At 40.6% G+C, this 17,696-nt stretch overlaps 1 protein-coding gene across 1 annotated transcript in view; it reads right to left on the reverse strand.

The window, feature by feature from the left end:
• Positions 1–12,670: 12,670 nt before the first annotated feature.
• Positions 12,671–17,696, reverse strand: part of LOC107046347 — a 117,145-nt gene continuing 112,119 nt past the window's right edge. Inside the window, exon 3 of the mRNA XM_015268951.1 lies at positions 12,671–16,085. Within this exon, the coding sequence (XP_015124437.1) occupies positions 13,435–16,085 (2,651 nt within the window). The 3' untranslated portion in view covers positions 12,671–13,434. The remainder of the gene's footprint in view (positions 16,086–17,696) is intronic.

Genomic DNA, 17,696 nt, shown 5'->3' on the forward strand with positions numbered 1-17,696 from the left:
ACCGTCCCACTGTAGGGAGATTTTTCTCCATACAAAACAGAACCCAGGGAGATATCCCTAACATATTTGGTGGCAGCGGTGTCTTCGAAGGCAGGCCCTGATCAACTCTTCCAGACGACTACCGGAGGGTACGAGAATAATTTGGGGGACATTGGAGAATTAGAGGTACATCATCATCCTTCGAGAAATCATTTTTTTCGAGGGAGCGAGAGACTATCCTAGGAGAGACTAGCAGACGAGGATCTTCAACGTACGTAGAGACGTTTAGGATTCAGGAAGCTCAATCCCTAGGTTAGACTGGCAGAAGGGGATTCCAATCGTACGGAGGGACGTTTTGGATCCAGAAACCTATTCAACTGACCTATTCATACAGTACAAGGGCTGACTTTGTCCTCAGCTTTAAAAAGTCAGACTTGGTTCTCTTCAAAATGGGGAGGAGAACNAGGAAGCTCAATCCCTAGGTTAGACTGGCAGAAGGGGATTCCAATCGTACGGAGGGACGTTTTGGATCCAGAAACCTATTCAACTGACCTATTCATACAGTACAAGGGCTGACTTTGTCCTCAGCTTTAAAAAGTCAGACTTGGTTCTCTTCAAAATGGGGAGGAGAACCTGAAGCAGCTGAAGTATTCAATAAATTCACTGATTATTCAGCTTCATTGTGGATTATTTCTGTGACTTACTACGGAAATAACGATGGCCTTGCGAATCAAGGAGAATTTATCGCTGCCAGGTATTTTTGTCGTCAGAGTGGGAATAAATTCGGAAGATTTCCACTGCATTCTACGGTCTCTCAGGTCTTGGGAAGTACTGTGGACATAGTACGACTAGGTGAGACTCTGGAGAGTATGTCTATTGCCAAAGGAGTTCACAGTGTATCTCGTCGAGAGATAAAATTTGTTGACATGGGCCCAAGGACACTAGCAAGTGTGTTGATTATTGAGGAAGCCCTGGCCGGCGTGCCAGGCGTAACGCAGCAACTGGTCGAGGCACCAGCACTGGTAGACGTACCAGGTTCGTTGTCAGCGAGCGGAACATCGAATGTGGCCATGGAGGCTTCGACAGTTGTCATCCGTGCAGGTGACTGCGGAAAAGAGGATTTTGCCGACGCTAGGGAAGGTACAGCCCCTTTGGTACCAAGCAACGGAAAAAATACAACTATGGCGGGGTCTGAGTACGGGAGTACAAAAGTGACAGATGCCAGAGTAGAAACCTTGGAGAAGGTAAATCTGGAATTTTGCAGCCTACGGCAGGGCTCGGGTGAAGATGTCAGCGCATTCGCAGATCGTGTCGAAGGGTTAGCAATGAAAATAGCCAAAATTCGTTTTGAGTTGGGGTTACAACGACCAATTCACCGCCTGATGGAAATGGTGAACATTGCATTGGAGTTTCACAAGTGTTGCACGCTAGCAGCAGAACTAGAGATGGAAATGCTGTTTAGCTCAGCGGAAATTCCGAAGTGGGATACGGGGCAATACGTGTCGTCGAATGTAGGAATTCCAGAAAACGAAGGCCCGATGAGGCAGGCAGGAATTGAGGACAACGCCTGGGCGGCGGCCGATCTTCTCGATTTTACAAGGGAAAGGGAAAGCCCCAAAGATAGGGCGATTGTAACGCAAACGTACCGGCAACAGGGTGAAACAAAATTGAATATTTGTTTCAATTGTGCAGAGGAGGGACACACAGCTGCAGAGTATAAGCTCTCATTGGAAATTACGAACGGCAATGTAATTCGTTCGAATTCTCCACATTTCATCAAGAGTCAAAATCAGGAAAAGTGCGAATATTGCAGACTTGTGGGTCACAATGCATATGGTTGCCGTCAACTGAAGAAACGACTCGGAATTTCTGATTCAGCAGAAATTGAGGCCACTCCGAATGTGAACAAGGCTAAAATGAAGAATAGAGGTTATTCCAAACAGAAGGAGGAGAATAAAAATGGAAAAGTTAGGAAGGTGAATTCACGTTGCAGAAATGTCAATAGGGTTATGACATACCAGATTGAAAGTGATTCAAGCAGCATCCTGAGACATTCGGATCGAACGCAAAGGGCGAAACGAGTAATAAGACCAGCCAGGCCGGAGAATCATAGAAATCACATTGTTCTAGAAGCATCAATACTCAGGAATTGCACGGCTTTCTTGATGGATTCGGGTGCGGCTGTTTCTTTAATTAAAAAGGGGAAATTACGTAAAAAATTTCCGCTGATTGAAGATGTCAATCTGCTGCAAGGAATTGCTGACTAAGAGATTCCGACACTTGGGAAAGTAATCATATATTTCCGCTTTGGGCAGGAAGAATTGGGACACATTTTCCACGTAGTCCCCGATAACTTTCCGTGCTCAGGAGGTATTTTGGGTCAAGATTTCCTGGAATCAATGGACCTGAATGTGAGAATCATTCCAGGGAGGGCTATTTCAATAAATGGCTCCATACTGAGGCTTTTTTAATTGAAGGCCATTAACAATGAGCGGAATTGGTCTGAACCAAGGGTCAGCAATGCAGTGATTCAGATTAGTCAACTAGCACACACTCCAGAAGCGGAGGGGGAAAACTTGGGACAAGCAAATGCTTCCGATACTGAGACCATTACAATTTGCAATCACCTTGGTTACGTGGGGGAAAAAATTGCACATTTCCATGAAGAGTCATCTATTGAGGTGGATGAGCAGGCAGACGTTCTTCGAATGAGTCAACGCGGTTCCACGTTCCGAGAAGTCCCATCAGAAAAACGGATTTTTCTTCCTCTGAGGGGAGGAGAGATGCTGAAAAGGGAATGGTCGAGGGTGGAGAAAAACCGTATTTCCAATGGATTATCAGGCTTAGGACAGCATTGTCAGATGCTGACGAGAGACATGAGTTTTCTCGGCAAAAATAGCGGTCATTCTGTTAACGCAGGGATGGTGGCGTCTGAGCATCTGGTGCACCTACCGTTCAGTATGAAATTGGACAAATTGGCTAAACGTTTAGGGATAGTGTTGTTGTTTGTTGTCAGAAGAGACGCAAGAAGAGTGGAGTTACGGAAGCTGAAGAGGAATGAGGGGATCATCGGAGGCTCATTCTCATTACCAAATTCTTCCGGAATAATCACTTGATTCGAGAGGAAGCGAGATCACTCAAGGGAAAAACCTGATTCATGGATTTTCCCGAACTCATCGGAAGAAGAGGCTGAGTGTGAATTCACTTTCACGCTGGATAAGATCTTTGGGACTCTTCAACAAAAGAAATTCTATTATTCTTCCGGGAATTCCCCGGGGTTGTGGGACTTTCAGAGGAACGTAATAATGCGTATCATCATCTGAGCCACATGGGCAATAGATAAGAATACCCCTGAACGATTGGAGGAATATTTGTCCCGAACAGACCAACAAAGTGCAGGTCCTGAGAATCTTCTGTTGAACGAGAAATATTCTCAGAGGGTTGGAAAACATTGCCTCTCCAATGTCTGCCGTATGGGCACATTATTCAAGATTGAGTTCAAGGAGCCAACACGAACCTGTCCAATCAATAATGTTTCGATTGTGACTGTAATTTCTCACAAGAGGAAACTCTTTACTCTTCATCTCCGAACGAAACTGTCCAACAAATTCCGGAAGACTTCCCTTAAGCCTAATTGGTTCACGGGGAAAATTCAAAGGAATTATGACGTCAACACAATGCCGATGGAGGTGACCCTTCGACTGAGGAAATTAAGGGAACGTCATCGCACGATGAGTGGCTACATAATGATCTCTCACGAATCTTTGAAAGGGGCACAAGGGCCTAAAATCAAAAGGGCAAGTGCAATAAAGAATCTGAGAGTATCGGAGCAGCATGAGGACGAGTTGGTTTCTACGAGCTATATCACAGGTGTAATAAGTTTGCAAACAAAAAGTCGCAACGAAATCAGACTGAAGATTCAGCACAATGTGGAAATCGTCGCAGGTGTACGTTTGAAGACCGAGACTCGAGCAGAGGTCATTCCACTGACTGACGTCATCTTCTTGACCATGGTCCTCCTCATCACAGCGCAAACAGAGACTTTTTGAAGACGTTTGGAATTGTAATTTCCTGACGAATAATTCATGCGGATTACTCCGAGTTGATACTGAGAATCTTTCATCCAAAATTATGGATATTCCGAGGTCATCAGTGACGTGGGAAATTCTTCTCAAGGGAAATTATGCTGCGCATCCCAGACACAAACAGAAGGCTCGTATGAGCAACAAGTTGGTATCGGATTTCCGGGATGAAATTCTCGAAACTTGGGGAAATTAGCTAAACGATAGTCAGTCGTCTGCAGATCAACCAGCAACAACCGATTACCGGAAGAAGATAGGAAATTATTCAGCTCCAAGGGTAATGGAGAATTCAATGTCAGTGATCTTCACAAAAGCAGTCATGAGATTTTTAGGGTTGAAGAACCCCCAAACTCCTGTCAATTTACACCAAAAACGAAGGAATATTATCGTTTGGTATCGGAAGACAATGAAACCTAAAGAGTTAATTTGTGGCACTGATACTGTGGTGGAAATAATTGGAATAAAATCTCAATTGAAGAAACGGTTTGATGCGACCATCGAATTACACCATCAGCGACCAAACTTCGGGCGACGCACTGCGCCAAGGACGCTGACGCATGTATTCCTCGACGCATGTATGCCTCGAAAAGGGAGTCGCGGAGTTGATCATCTTCTCTGTTCGAACAGGGACCATTGGAATTCGATTCGACCTGACCCAAAGTATACTTCAGAGGAAATATATCTAATAGGAATTCTCGTATGGCAGGGGAGACATACTATATCACCTGAAGGTCACGGCTTGAGGACGCTGGGGTGGCAATATGGAACTCTATTTGACATGAACAGATTGGTTTCGGTGCCACACAAGAACCAATCAAGTAAACAAACGGTCATGGAGGCCGTTGTGGTAACCCAGAATACAATAATCAGCAATTGGCAGCTGGGAAAGAGCAAGGGATCCGGGCGGAGCAAAGGGACGCTAGAACGGCAGGGCGAACCTGATGGAGCTGCCGATACGGATCATCTAATAGATAGTCAGTCGTATTGCAGCAATGCATTGCCAATAAAAATCAGTGGGTTGAACGAGAAGTTGCCAAGTATCACTATGGAAACTGTGATGCTAATTGTGAGGTCAACAAACCCTCAAAAACCCTCACAATTCAACGGAGAATGGGGTAAAATCGTCGACTGGTATCAGGCAACAATAAAGACCAAGGAGGTAGCTGGTAGCACCTCAACAATTGAAATATTTTTTCAAATAATAAGTCGAAGAGACAGACTATACGAGACGGGCATCAGATTACACTCACAGTCGAGTGCCAAACTGCAAGCCGATGCCGGACGTTGTGCCGAATCAAGGACGCTAACGCGTGCATTCTTCGCCGTTCACGTTGACGGATCCTATGCTGGAGACAAATTTCGGGAATTTCGAGACGACCAACTGCAAAGTTATGGACTCCTGTTCCAAGAAGCACACTTACGAACCCTGAAATACCCTTATTCTAAGGACAAGGGGATGGTCAGAGTAACAGAACTTGATCTATCAAGAGGGAGACTCTATTTATTTTCGGTTATGAAACTAAATATAGAAGTTAGCATTGATCAAGGTAATTTACTAGGAATTATCAACGATAAAATAACTGGGAGCGTCCCAAACGAGCCGTTTGCAAAGGAAACCGATCTGGTCCAAATGCTTCAGGCACGTGACAAGGTCTACGGGAGGGGCTCATCAAAAGCAACTGCAGGAGCTCCATCCACATGGGGAAAATGTGTTCCGGGATCTCGTTCACATACTCCCAGTGATTGTAGGTCTAGGAGAAACAATCAAACAGGATGAATGGACATCGCCAGAAGCAAGAACTGATTTGAAAAATCCTACGGAAAGGGAATTTACTGAAAACACCGCGCTGCAGTTCATGGAGAGGCAATCATCTCTGAAGCAGCGTGGACAACAGTGTATGACCACCATAGGAGATAGAGATCCAGAAAACCTAGACGATGATCTCGATCCTGACGGTAACACACGGACTAGTTGTCGTCCATGGAGAACTTCGGATGTTGAGGAGATTAAGGAAGATGCTTTCGACCGTCGCCTGCGCAGACACTTTTTCGGTGCAGACTCGTGCGACTTGAGAAGTTTTGACCGCCTACGAGTACACCGAGAGAGATCTCCACAAAGAGAACACTTTCTCATTACCCTGGGCATCGTCACTGAAATTATTTTTCCCGAAACCACCGTTTCCGGCGAAGGAAAAATTTCGAATGACGAAAAGCAGTGGCGAAGAACACTGTCGGATATCATAGAGCTTCATCAGCAGTATCAAAGTACGATTGAACATGATCCAGAGAATATTCAATAAAACTGCGTAAAAACCAACGCATGAAGAACGGAGAAAATCCAGAAATATTTTTTCGAAGTATTATGATTTTCCTTCAAAAAGGGAGGGAAGGCGTGACATCTCGAGAGAGTCAGAAGAGAAATGAACCAAGTCGATGAAATGCTCCAGCAGTCGCAGCGGATCATGAAAGTATTGCAGATAGCAACGGAGAACTGCTACCGAAGATCTACGAACAATTGGCAGCTAAAAATTCAGCAAATCCTGAGGAATTATCAGGAGATGAATCTTTACCCTGTGTGTAGAAATTGCAACCTAGGTCGTTAAAAAATTCTTTCAGTCGGTTCAGACAACCTTCCAGATGTTATAGCCTCGAGTCCCGAAAACTCCAGGACTCCTCCTTCACCTTCAAAACTCTGGTCTTAAGATGAATACTTAAGATGGTGTGTGTACAGAAATTCATGGAATTCTGTGAGGAAGCCGTGGATNTACCCTGTGTGTAGAAATTGCAACCTAGGTCGTTAAAAAATTCTTTCAGTCGGTTCAGACAACCTTCCAGATGTTATAGCCTCGAGTCCCGAAAACTCCAGGACTCCTCCTTCACCTTCAAAACTCTGGTCTTAAGATGAATACTTAAGATGGTGTGTGTACAGAAATTCATGGAATTCTGTGAGGAAGCCGTGGATGAATATTCAGTCATTCATTCGGCTGAGCAAACGTTCAACCAGCAGTATCAAGTGCGGCGAAGGAATCGTGCGTGCGTTCCAGCCATCTTCAGGTATATGAAGCAGAATAATATTCATCAAACACAATTGGAAGTAGATTTTGTTAGAAAGATGCAACTATATATCGGGGAATATAATTTTTGTAGTAATATCGAGCTTTTCAGGATGATAAAATCGGAAATTCTAATCGTAAATCAATTCATTTCCGAGTTCAAGAATTTTCCTTTCGATTTTTCTAGAGAATTGAGCTCTCGAACGATCAAAAGTATATTTCAGGAATCTTACAGAATTCAATTGAATAAAAGAATTTCAATTTTTAGAAGAGGTCAAGAAACTAAAATTTGTATGGAACTGACATCCAGAGTCGACAGCGTAATCTTTCTGAGAAAAGATGAATTTTTAGGAGTTGAAGTTCAAAAAGTAGTTAAACTAAAATACGTACGGAATGTGTCAAGTTAATATGATGAAAACAAAATGTTGCATTTAATTAGCATGTTCGTCTTTCGACAGAGAATTATTTCGTGGGAAATATTGTATTTAATTGTAATATCTCAACAAAATGTGAAATTGTTGTTCAAAGCGAAAATTTCTAATGATGAGAATTTTCTATTTAATGGTAATTTACTTACAATATCTCAACAGAATGTAAAGTGGTTGTTGGGGGAGAAAATTTCTAATGATATGAATTTTTTATTTAATTGTTATTTAATTGTAATATCTGAACAAAATATAAAGTGTTGTTGGAGGAGGAAATTCCTAAGGATAAGAATTTTCTTCCTTAGGGGGGAGGAATGTTATGCCCCAGAATGATGTTGTAATCTTAAGCAATAATGTATTGAATAAAAGTGAAGAAATTGATTACAATTTGCTTCACTCATTATTTTACTGAATCAGCATATCATGCGTGACACTGCTGACCAGTGTCATAACATGACATGCTTAATTGTTATATAAGGTACAGGAAAAAGTTTGAAATTTCGCAATTCACGAAAAATCTATTTTTTCAAGTTTTAAATTTGGATTAAAACATATCAAAACAGGTATGCTGTATTTTTTTCTACTTTTTCAAATGGAATTTATCCCATGGGATTTCCATCAAAAGTTTTTTTTCTATGAGAAAAATGAACTTTCACAAGGGTTATCTTACCCTCCATATTTCACCCCCCGGAGACGGTTCTAATTCGCATTTTCATCATTTCTTGTGACCTCCATGATACACTTGCGAAAAAGTTGTTCAAAAAGCTTCCTTATGTGTGCAATCGAAAAATGACCCCGAGAGGTGGTCAAATTCAGAGAGCACTTTCACCCCCTAAAACTCAATATGGGTAGCTAAAAAAAATACGTGTCCCTTAGTTTTGGGTCCCCTATAACATATTTAAGTTTCATCGAAATCGGAGGGGGACACCTCGTTCCTTGTTAGAACCAAAAGCGCGAATTAATTGATTAACCCGCGAATAAAGCCGGGAATTAATTGACCATTTCACCTATTCCCTTCGAGAGCGTGCATTGACTAGGTCGTGAATACAAACTGCCAATTAATTGATTAACCCGTGAATCACACCGCTAATTAATTAATCCTTCCACCCTTCTTCTCGCGGCGGTGGATTAACCAGGTCGTCGATCATCTCATTTGACAGAAAAAACCGCCAATTAAATTGATTAAACCACGAATTAAACCGTGACCCGCGGATTGGACCACGAATTACACGGTAACCTGCCAAGTAATGAAACCTTTCACCCACTCCCTCGCGGAGGTGAATTGACTAATTCGTCGATAGAGCCCCATTTGATCGAAAAAACGCGAATTAATTTAATTTACTCATGAATCAAACCGTGAGTTAAATTAATTGATGTGCGAATTAAAACCGCGATCCGCGACTCAATCAACCCTTCCACACACTGGGCCCCCTCGCGGGAGCCCTTTGGCCATGTCTCTGGTGGACCATTGTCCCAGAATCGGCATTACTTTACTACTCTTTACTAAATTTTTATTTCTCTTTTCATTTCTTTACGTCTACGGTTGCGGTTCTGCTGATTCCACTTTGCTAAAAATCGGCTGGCGCTCAAAGACGGTTTCTCACAAGTGTAGCTGGCATCTATCATTTTGGTTTTGGAAGCTTTTGGGGAAATTGGAGCGGAAGCGGCCGAAGGTGACAAACTCCGGCTGTCTTCGTTCGAGAATTTCCATTGCGGATGGAGGACTTCGGATTTTGCGTGGTTCGTCTGGGAATCGCCATCCCAACTGACTACCAGAAATTGGTAGCAATAAAAAAAGAAAGAGACTAATAACGCTAAAAGTAATAGCCACATGCCCTCTGTCGGATGGGCTCGAACCTCCGCTCGCTTGTGATTCTTGAATTTTTCGAAATTTCGGAAACAAATGTCACCTAACTTTTTCATTTCAATCGTGAATTTATACTTCACAAAGGGCGCATTAAGGTTAGATTGTCTTTTCACTTCATTGTAGTAAGTCACGGGTTAGATGAATATCAGGTGGTTGTGGATATAAATACTGCACTATTTTCTATGACATGCAACAGCTTAGCAGATTCGAGCCCAGTGGTGCACGCGCGCTGCTTCCGTGAGTGATAAGGGCGCGAACTCAATTCGAAATTAATTGAAGATGAATATTATAGGGAACCGATGTCGGTGGCCGAAGCGGCTAGGTGCGAGCCTAGTGTGCGAAAGGTTGTGAGTTCGATTCCCCGTGGAACCGACTTGTTCAACCGGAGGCTCCGGCGAGCGGAAGGTCGCAAATATAGTGACCGCCTGTACCGGCATGGGTTTTCTGTGGTTTCCCATGCTACTCCTATGTTCTATAGGAGTGCGAATGCGGTGCAGTGTAGAATCCACAGCCGCATGCGTAGGGTTGGATAGGGCCGATTAGCCAATCAGAGGGCAGAAAGGGCCGGAATATAAAAAAAATATATTAAGGGACAATGGATTTGAAATTATCATCAATCACTTCGCAGTCAGTGCCTTGGTCAAATTTTAATGTAACGTATAACGATCCTGTTATGACATCCAATCACGGTCTTATTTTTTTTAACAATCAGTGATGTATCACTATTTTTCGGATCATTTTTCACTCTTCTTAGATATTTGCTCGAAATGAATAGTTTTCTCTTATCTTAAGGTGATGAAATGGTTTACAAATATCGGAGGACAACAAGCTGTTGATCATGGGATCATTACTCAATACAAACACCAATCAGGGATGTTCAGAGCAATGCATTGATTTATTGAGAAGCTGCAAAAAAATATCGAGTTCCAAGATTCCCATCCCAGGCCGCAGGAAGAGGACGAATCAAACGAAAATGTTGAAACTTATAGAAATATATCTAAATTTAACAATGTTACTGCCAGTTCAGATTAATAAAATTCAGAAAATACATCACAATGTATTTTGAAGACAGTCAACTTATGAACGAAAGACTGATACTCATAGATGCCCTAGACCATTTACCATCGCCGCATCCCTGATGGCTAGAGACTGTGAGCCTCTGCGAATACACCAGTTTAAAAAAATGTAAAATAAAAATTTCAAAATCAATAGTGATAAATGTAGTCAAGAACCCAGATGAACCAAAACTAGAACTTAAATCTATGTACATTTATATTTTATGTCATAGGTGCCCAGAATCACGCGATTCTAACCTCGCTTCGCTTGGTAGAATCGTGGATTCTGGGCCCTATGACATAAAATAGTATACGAAACCCGTGCGTTATGGTGTTTTTTGACTCGTGGGATTCCCACGAGCCAAAACTTCCCACGAGCCAAAAAACCCATTACGCACTTGTTGCGTAATATACTATTCTAAATTATCCACAGGAGGTTAATTCGTAAATGAAAAAAAAATCACAATGTATTTCTACGAGCGTTTCTTTTCGTTTGTCTTCTATTCAACATCCGGTTTCATTGGGATCTTTTTCAATTTTAGTTCATGTTTCCATTTTGTTCTATGTATCATTTTGCCCTCGCTTCCCGCTCAGCCCGAATGTCCCATCTTGCCCCGATTTTACCTAATTATCGGAAATTTTGATTTTTTTTGGTCAAATCAGTTGAGTAGGGTAATGTATCACACTGCCGAAAAATCCGATTCCAGAAAAATCGTGATTTTTTTAGAAAAATTTGGTCAATTCTGGAAAGTCTTTTATGAGAATTAAGAAAAAAATAAAGGATTTTTTAGAAAATTCTCGAAATTTTTGGAGTTTTCCAAGAATTTCGAAAAAATTATTCATGTTTTCAATCTTCCCAAAGCTTGAATAAATTGTTCAATCAATTATCGTCATCAACAAAAGAATGATATAAAAATATGAAATTTGCTCGAACATCGTTCGGCCGGACAGCTAATAGTGATGAGCTGAATATATGAATTCCATTTTCATACACTCAATTCAAATGATGACTTTATTACCTCGTAAACAAAGTACAGTATGGTCCGCTACGGGAACATTGTGAGAGTGTCCCTCTTCTGAATTTGAATGGTACATCGATTCAAGGGATCCCATAATGTTTATTAGATTCCTATTCGATTTATACCCATCTCATCTTCAATATCATATTGTAGAGTAGATATCTAATGGTATATATTCCTTCCATTGAAGAATCTTTCGAGTTCCACTTTGACCCTATTCAAGTTCTTTATGTCATTTCTCATTTAAGTGGAATATTCGTTCCAATAATAGGAGAATAGCCGTATATTTTTTATAATTTCATGTCAATGGAAGGAAATGAAGAAGACTAAAAAAACTACAAAGTCATCACTAAAAAGTTGGAGGAGATCATCATTACGAAGAAAAACTATTCCATATTTTATGGCTCCTAAAAAATCATAAATAATTTTTTTCTTTTAATTAAGGCATATCAATATTTCTTCTTTAAAAAATCTGATTTCAAAGAGATAGCATGGAAACGATGCGGAACAAAACATTTAGCAAGAAAATTGAAAAAAATAATATCCTATGGCTTCGGAATGTCAACGCTTTCTTCGCCTCATCCATGTTCTTCACCGGAGATAAGTCTTCCAACAAATATAAAAGATCTGTCTCGGATCGATTTCAGATGTGTATTCCATCCGATCTGTCTTAGACTGACCTTCAAATTTATCCCACGTAAGAGACGGATTGAAACAAATACGGACGTTCACCTCATACAGATCAGGCCGGAACAAATACCTGAAATTGGTCCAAGACAGATCATTTATATTTATATTGTTTCTCGCGTTTGACGGAGAGCATTGGCGAGACACACGTCTCATCAGCTTGATCTTTTTTTCAAGTCAAATAATTAAGAGAACGAGTATATTTCTATGCGCGGGCGGAAAAGTGGTTTTTCATATGAGGGTTCAACGCATGGCGAGCGTCACTCCCCATGGGCCCGTATTTATTCTTTTCGCTATCCGATCTCAGTGAGAGGTGATCAGAGAAACGCAGGAAATCTTGACCAGCAAAGAAATTCCAAAATCGATTTTCCGGGATCTCTGAAAAATGTTAAAATCAATTTGTTTTATATTGAAGGGATATCAATATTCTCATTTGTATGATCTACTTTTGATGAAAGGAAGTGAAAAAACGGAGAGACACGTGATCAGCAAGAAAACAAAAAAAATTTTCATATGGATATATTTTTTGGAATAATAAAAGACTTCATGAATTACACTCCTATCACTGTCTTTTGACAGAATGAATTGGATAAAGATGAAAATCAAGAATCGAAGATGAAAAATTCCATCGACTTCTTATTATGTCTATTGTTTTTATATTGATGTACAGTCGAACACTAAAGTTCGTGAACAGAATACATAAGATACAAGTTCAGGTTGTTCACGAACTTTAGTGCTCGACTGTACACTTCCACTGACTTTGTGTGACAATTCCGATATTGTTTCTTATATGATTACTCAGTATTATAACTTACTCTGCGAATGACCCATACTTCATAAATAATTTTTTCTCATTCACGCAAGTTACATCACTTAAGGATTTATTATCTAATCAGAGATTTGTGTTTTTGGCTTTGCTTATTGTGTACAAATACAAATACAGTAAGATGCAGATGGTAAGGAAATAACATTTTGGTCAGATGTAGAATTCTTCTAGTACTCGTACAACGTATATCGGTTTCTAAAAAATAAAAGAAAACGTGAATGGGAAAATGTCACTGGTATTGTCTTATACAGTGAAACTTTCGTCGACTCTAGCCTTTCAAATAGAGAGAGTCTGAACAACATTCAAAGGATATCTCATATGATGTCAAACAGGAATTGAATCTAACATCATCTGCATCATGTCCGAGATACTGTAAGGCTAGTGATACCTAATGTGGCCCTCATGAAATCTGCAAAAACTCCGATATATCTTCATGAAACATTAAACATTCATGGCATAATAGACTGAATTCTGAGTGGTTGGTGCAGACACATGGTTTGGTTGTTCCATGAAATTATTCACAATATTGTCGCTGATACCATTTGATTGTATTCCAAAATCATGTGTGCGCGATCTCGCAGCGCCTTCTGGCGCTTCCCTCCTACCATTGCATGAGTTCATCTGCTCTTGAATTTTTGTTGGCGAAGAAACTACGGGCGATGTGGAAGAAGAAGAGGAAGCATTACCATGATTTCCACTAAACCCAGTGACAACAATGCTAGTGTTCATTGGCGTCACGGAAACGGTCTGTGTTTGCCCATCAAGCGCAGTCCTCCTAGGATGTTTTGAATATGCGCATCCATCTGCCCTGGAGGGCACCATGATGGTATAAGCAGGAATTGATCGAATGTCATAAGTAGCATATTGTGATGAATGCTGATGATGTTGTAATTGGACTGTCTGCATTGTGATACCTGGTGGTCTAATCCTAAAGTTGTCTGGGTGATTCAAATGGAAATGAAGACTAGGTTGAGGATAAAACGATGGTGTTTCAGCGGCTGACGGCTCGACATAATATCTTGGAGACTGTTGCTCTAGCTGTTGAACAGGTTGTTGGAAACGTTCTGATTCCGATCGTGATCTTCGAAACGGATACCGCTCAATGTGACCTATATAATTCGCAGACGAATCAGGAGGAATATTTTTTTCAATGTTTTGGTATGTTGGATCAGTAATCCCATTATAAGGAACAAAATACATCGTCCTATAACATTTGTTGTTTTGTATTGGAATACCCCCGCAAGGATAGTTAGTAATAACAACTGGTCTTTTATTTTTACTTGGAAGAGTACTGTAGACTTCACTTCGATGATCATGAAAGTGCTCATTTTGCTGATCATATCTGCAGTCGACCCCCTTTGGAATCATCCTGGGTAAAGTGCTTTCTAAATAAGAACCACGATTAATCGTCTCTTGTACTGAAACAGTAGTTTCAGCAATTGTCTGATAAATGTCATCGATTTGTTTTTGCATGGTGTTTATACGCTTTATCGTATTATCATGACCTCCAGTTAGTTCTTCAGATTCTTTCCCGAAGATGACATTTTTTTCAGAATTGTCGGGATCATAGGAGCACCAAGGAGGAGAAAGAACAAGGGGTTCATTTGTTAGAGATGCCGGACATGCCTGCGAGCGTAATTCCCTGACAATTTCTGGAGTGGATTGAAATTGAGGTTTGATGCCTCGTACAGCAGGTCTCGCGTTGAATCCGTAATCGTTAAGTTCATCGTCTTCATCATCTATTGTGCTGTTGTTATCTCTATTTTTAGAAAGCTCCTGGTGCTCCTCGGTGTCGTATTTTCGTTTAAGTCTCTCTGTTCGTGTTTTGTCCTGTTCGACAAAAGCTAAGAGCTCATCTGCCGTGGCGTCAGGTGGATCTGGACCAGTTCCTGTGGGTGTACCTTTAGTAACGTCCGGAGGACCTGGAGTATTCTTATAGTTTCTCTCTTCACCTCTTAAAGCCACTTCAATATCCTCCAAACTGTAAGATGAGTCTGAGTTGTATCCAATCGAATCCCTATGATGAACCACCGATGATATGTGGTAATAATCTTCTCTGCTGTCTATACCTGTTGATGCAACACATGAAAATGGAGTGAATGATGACAGAAATTGTTTTCTAGCATCGGTATTCATCTTCAATGAATTCGTATTTTTGAAATCTTTCATCAAATTGACGCCATTTCCGATCCCCAAGTCTGGCATGGTTTCCATTTTTTTTTGGCTTGATAGATCTGTGATTTTAGGGTAGGCCGACTGATGATGATGATGAAAGTGAGCAAGAGGTGAAGAGTTATCCAGGCAATTATTTATAGAACGCAAAACTTGTTCATCGCCGGATGTTGGAATTAGATTCAAATCAGCAGAATTTTGGGATTCATTTGCTTGAAAGTTGGAGGTGCTGTCGCCTATATTGTCGCCGTCCTGATCAACGCAGGTTAATCGGCGAATTCGTTCTTCCAAAGTTAAATCTTTGCTTTTGAGAGTTTTCTTCTTCGAGGTCATGTCGTAGTTGCAGATGAGACTTCTCCGAAGGGCGTTGCGCTCGATTGTTCGCTTTATACTTGCGGAATCGCTTTCCGAAGAGTCACTTCTTGAGCCAGCCAATTTGGAATGTTTTACAGAATCAAAGAAGCGAAGGCTCTCCGTGGTTAGCAGCAGTCTTTGAGCCTCTGAGTTATCACTATCAGTGCCTTCGTCGGTTGATAAAGAAACGGCTTTGGCTGGGACTGGTGGTGGAGAGATGAAGCGGGGGTCTGGGAACAGTTGCCGGACTGCGGAATTTGGTTTTCGGCTGTTGGTTACGAGAGATAAGTTACCCAGTTTAAAGGTGAGGGAGAGTTCATTTGAGTTCGGTAAATCTTTGTTGTATTCATGGGGTTTTGAGGGAATTTCTTGAGCTTCCTCTTCGGTTTCGTGGTGTACATCATCTTCTTGAGTCGATCTTGATAAGCTTTGAGAATCAAGCAACGATGTAGTGTCAATTTGACCTATCGAAGAACGGCAGGAGTCCTCGCTGATTTCACGAACTATTCGACGCTCAGTTACGGTAGTCATCGTTATCGTCTCCACCAAGTAACGTTGGTGTAAGTCTGAAATCAAGGAATACGATCATTTTAATGATAAATGAGGAATGATTGGGGACATCTGTAATCATTTATGAGTTTTTCTCTTCGCAATATCATGGAACACAAAATATTATCAAGTGCCACTGAATATTATTTGGATATTGCGTGGTATCATCACTCATGACAAAGCTGTCTCGTGGATGGAGCAGGGAACTTCTCAAGATATACCCCTAGCTTTTATTTTATACCTAAGTTTGCATAGGATGCTCCATATCATACAACCGAATTCTTGATAGAAATCAAACGATGGAATCAGCGTTCGAACTTCGTAACTAGGGGAAACATCACAAACTGAAAACGTTTTTCACCCACGGGTATAGGAATTAAAAAATGAGGAAAAATTTCAAATCTACTATTTATGCATGGAGGCGAGCCGAATTATATCAAGAAATGGTCGGGTTACGCTCAGTGATGAAGATGATTAACTTTTTCTCTTATTCAAATCGAATTATTCTACTCAATGCATGGGCAGTATAGTGAAAACTGTACACCAACGTTGATCGAACAATGAAACGCGAACGAAGGGACAGCGCCGTATTGATTTCTGTAGCCCTTCATTGATTTTGGTACAGGTTCTATAAAAGCGCGCACGGTCCAAACGAGCGTATGAAAATGATAAAACGCTTTTGTTGGATACTCTGAAAGTATTTGGTGTTCGCTATCTTTCCATCATATTAAATCTACATTTGCATCTCATATAGAATGGGTCAACCAGTTACCTTCACCTGTTCAAAAGTAGTTTTGTTGCGTTCGCTGTAAGTGACCAGACGAGGGCACCATGGAACAATACGATCGATAAATGGGACATTCCATGTCAACTCAGCCACCCTAGAATTTTTTGGTTCTCAGAATCTTCAATTAGCATGCTCCCAGTCAAGTACTGCATAAGTACATAGTTTCTCTAAATTTTCGCTCCTTTAACATTAAGTGTTTGGCCAGGACAAATAAAAAAAGCTCAAATATTTGAAAAATCATATCTTGTGAACAAATTGGCCGATTTTGATGAATAAAAAGAGATTTTTTTCGTTTTTTCATATACTTTTGGAATAAAAATAGGGCAGTACCACGAGGAAGAATAATGAGTCATTTTTCAAGTTTTTTGTTATTTAAATCCTTCTGTTATGCAGGAGCCATTCGAAATTCGAAGAATTTTTTTTTCTTCAATGGATAATGATATTACTCGACTTTTCCGGGGTATTTCAAAATGGGATAGCCATATGGAGATGAGAGAAAATTTTTTGTCTCATGAAAAATTAGATTTTCCGAATTTTGTTGCTGAAAAATGATGAATGCCTCATGAAAGGATGAGCGTGCAATTTTTCGGCATAATTTGAAGATGAGATGCATAAGTAGTGATGGATAAAAAACGTTTTTTATCGAAAAAAGTTGAATTTATTGATTATTAACAGCTCTACTTACGTAAACGACAATGAGAATTCGCAAAGTACCAAATATTTGATGAGTTTTTAGATCAACATGGAGTATATGTCTGTTTTAAGTTTGTAATTTGAAAAATAAACATTAAATTATAGAGAAAAAGCAATTTGAAATCGAACTTTTCTGAATCACAATGGC

This window comes from Diachasma alloeum, unplaced genomic scaffold (genome assembly GCF_001412515.2).
Source record: "Diachasma alloeum isolate Michigan unplaced genomic scaffold, Dall2.0 Dall_scaffold_01318, whole genome shotgun sequence".
Lineage (NCBI taxonomy): Eukaryota > Metazoa > Arthropoda > Insecta > Hymenoptera > Braconidae > Diachasma > Diachasma alloeum.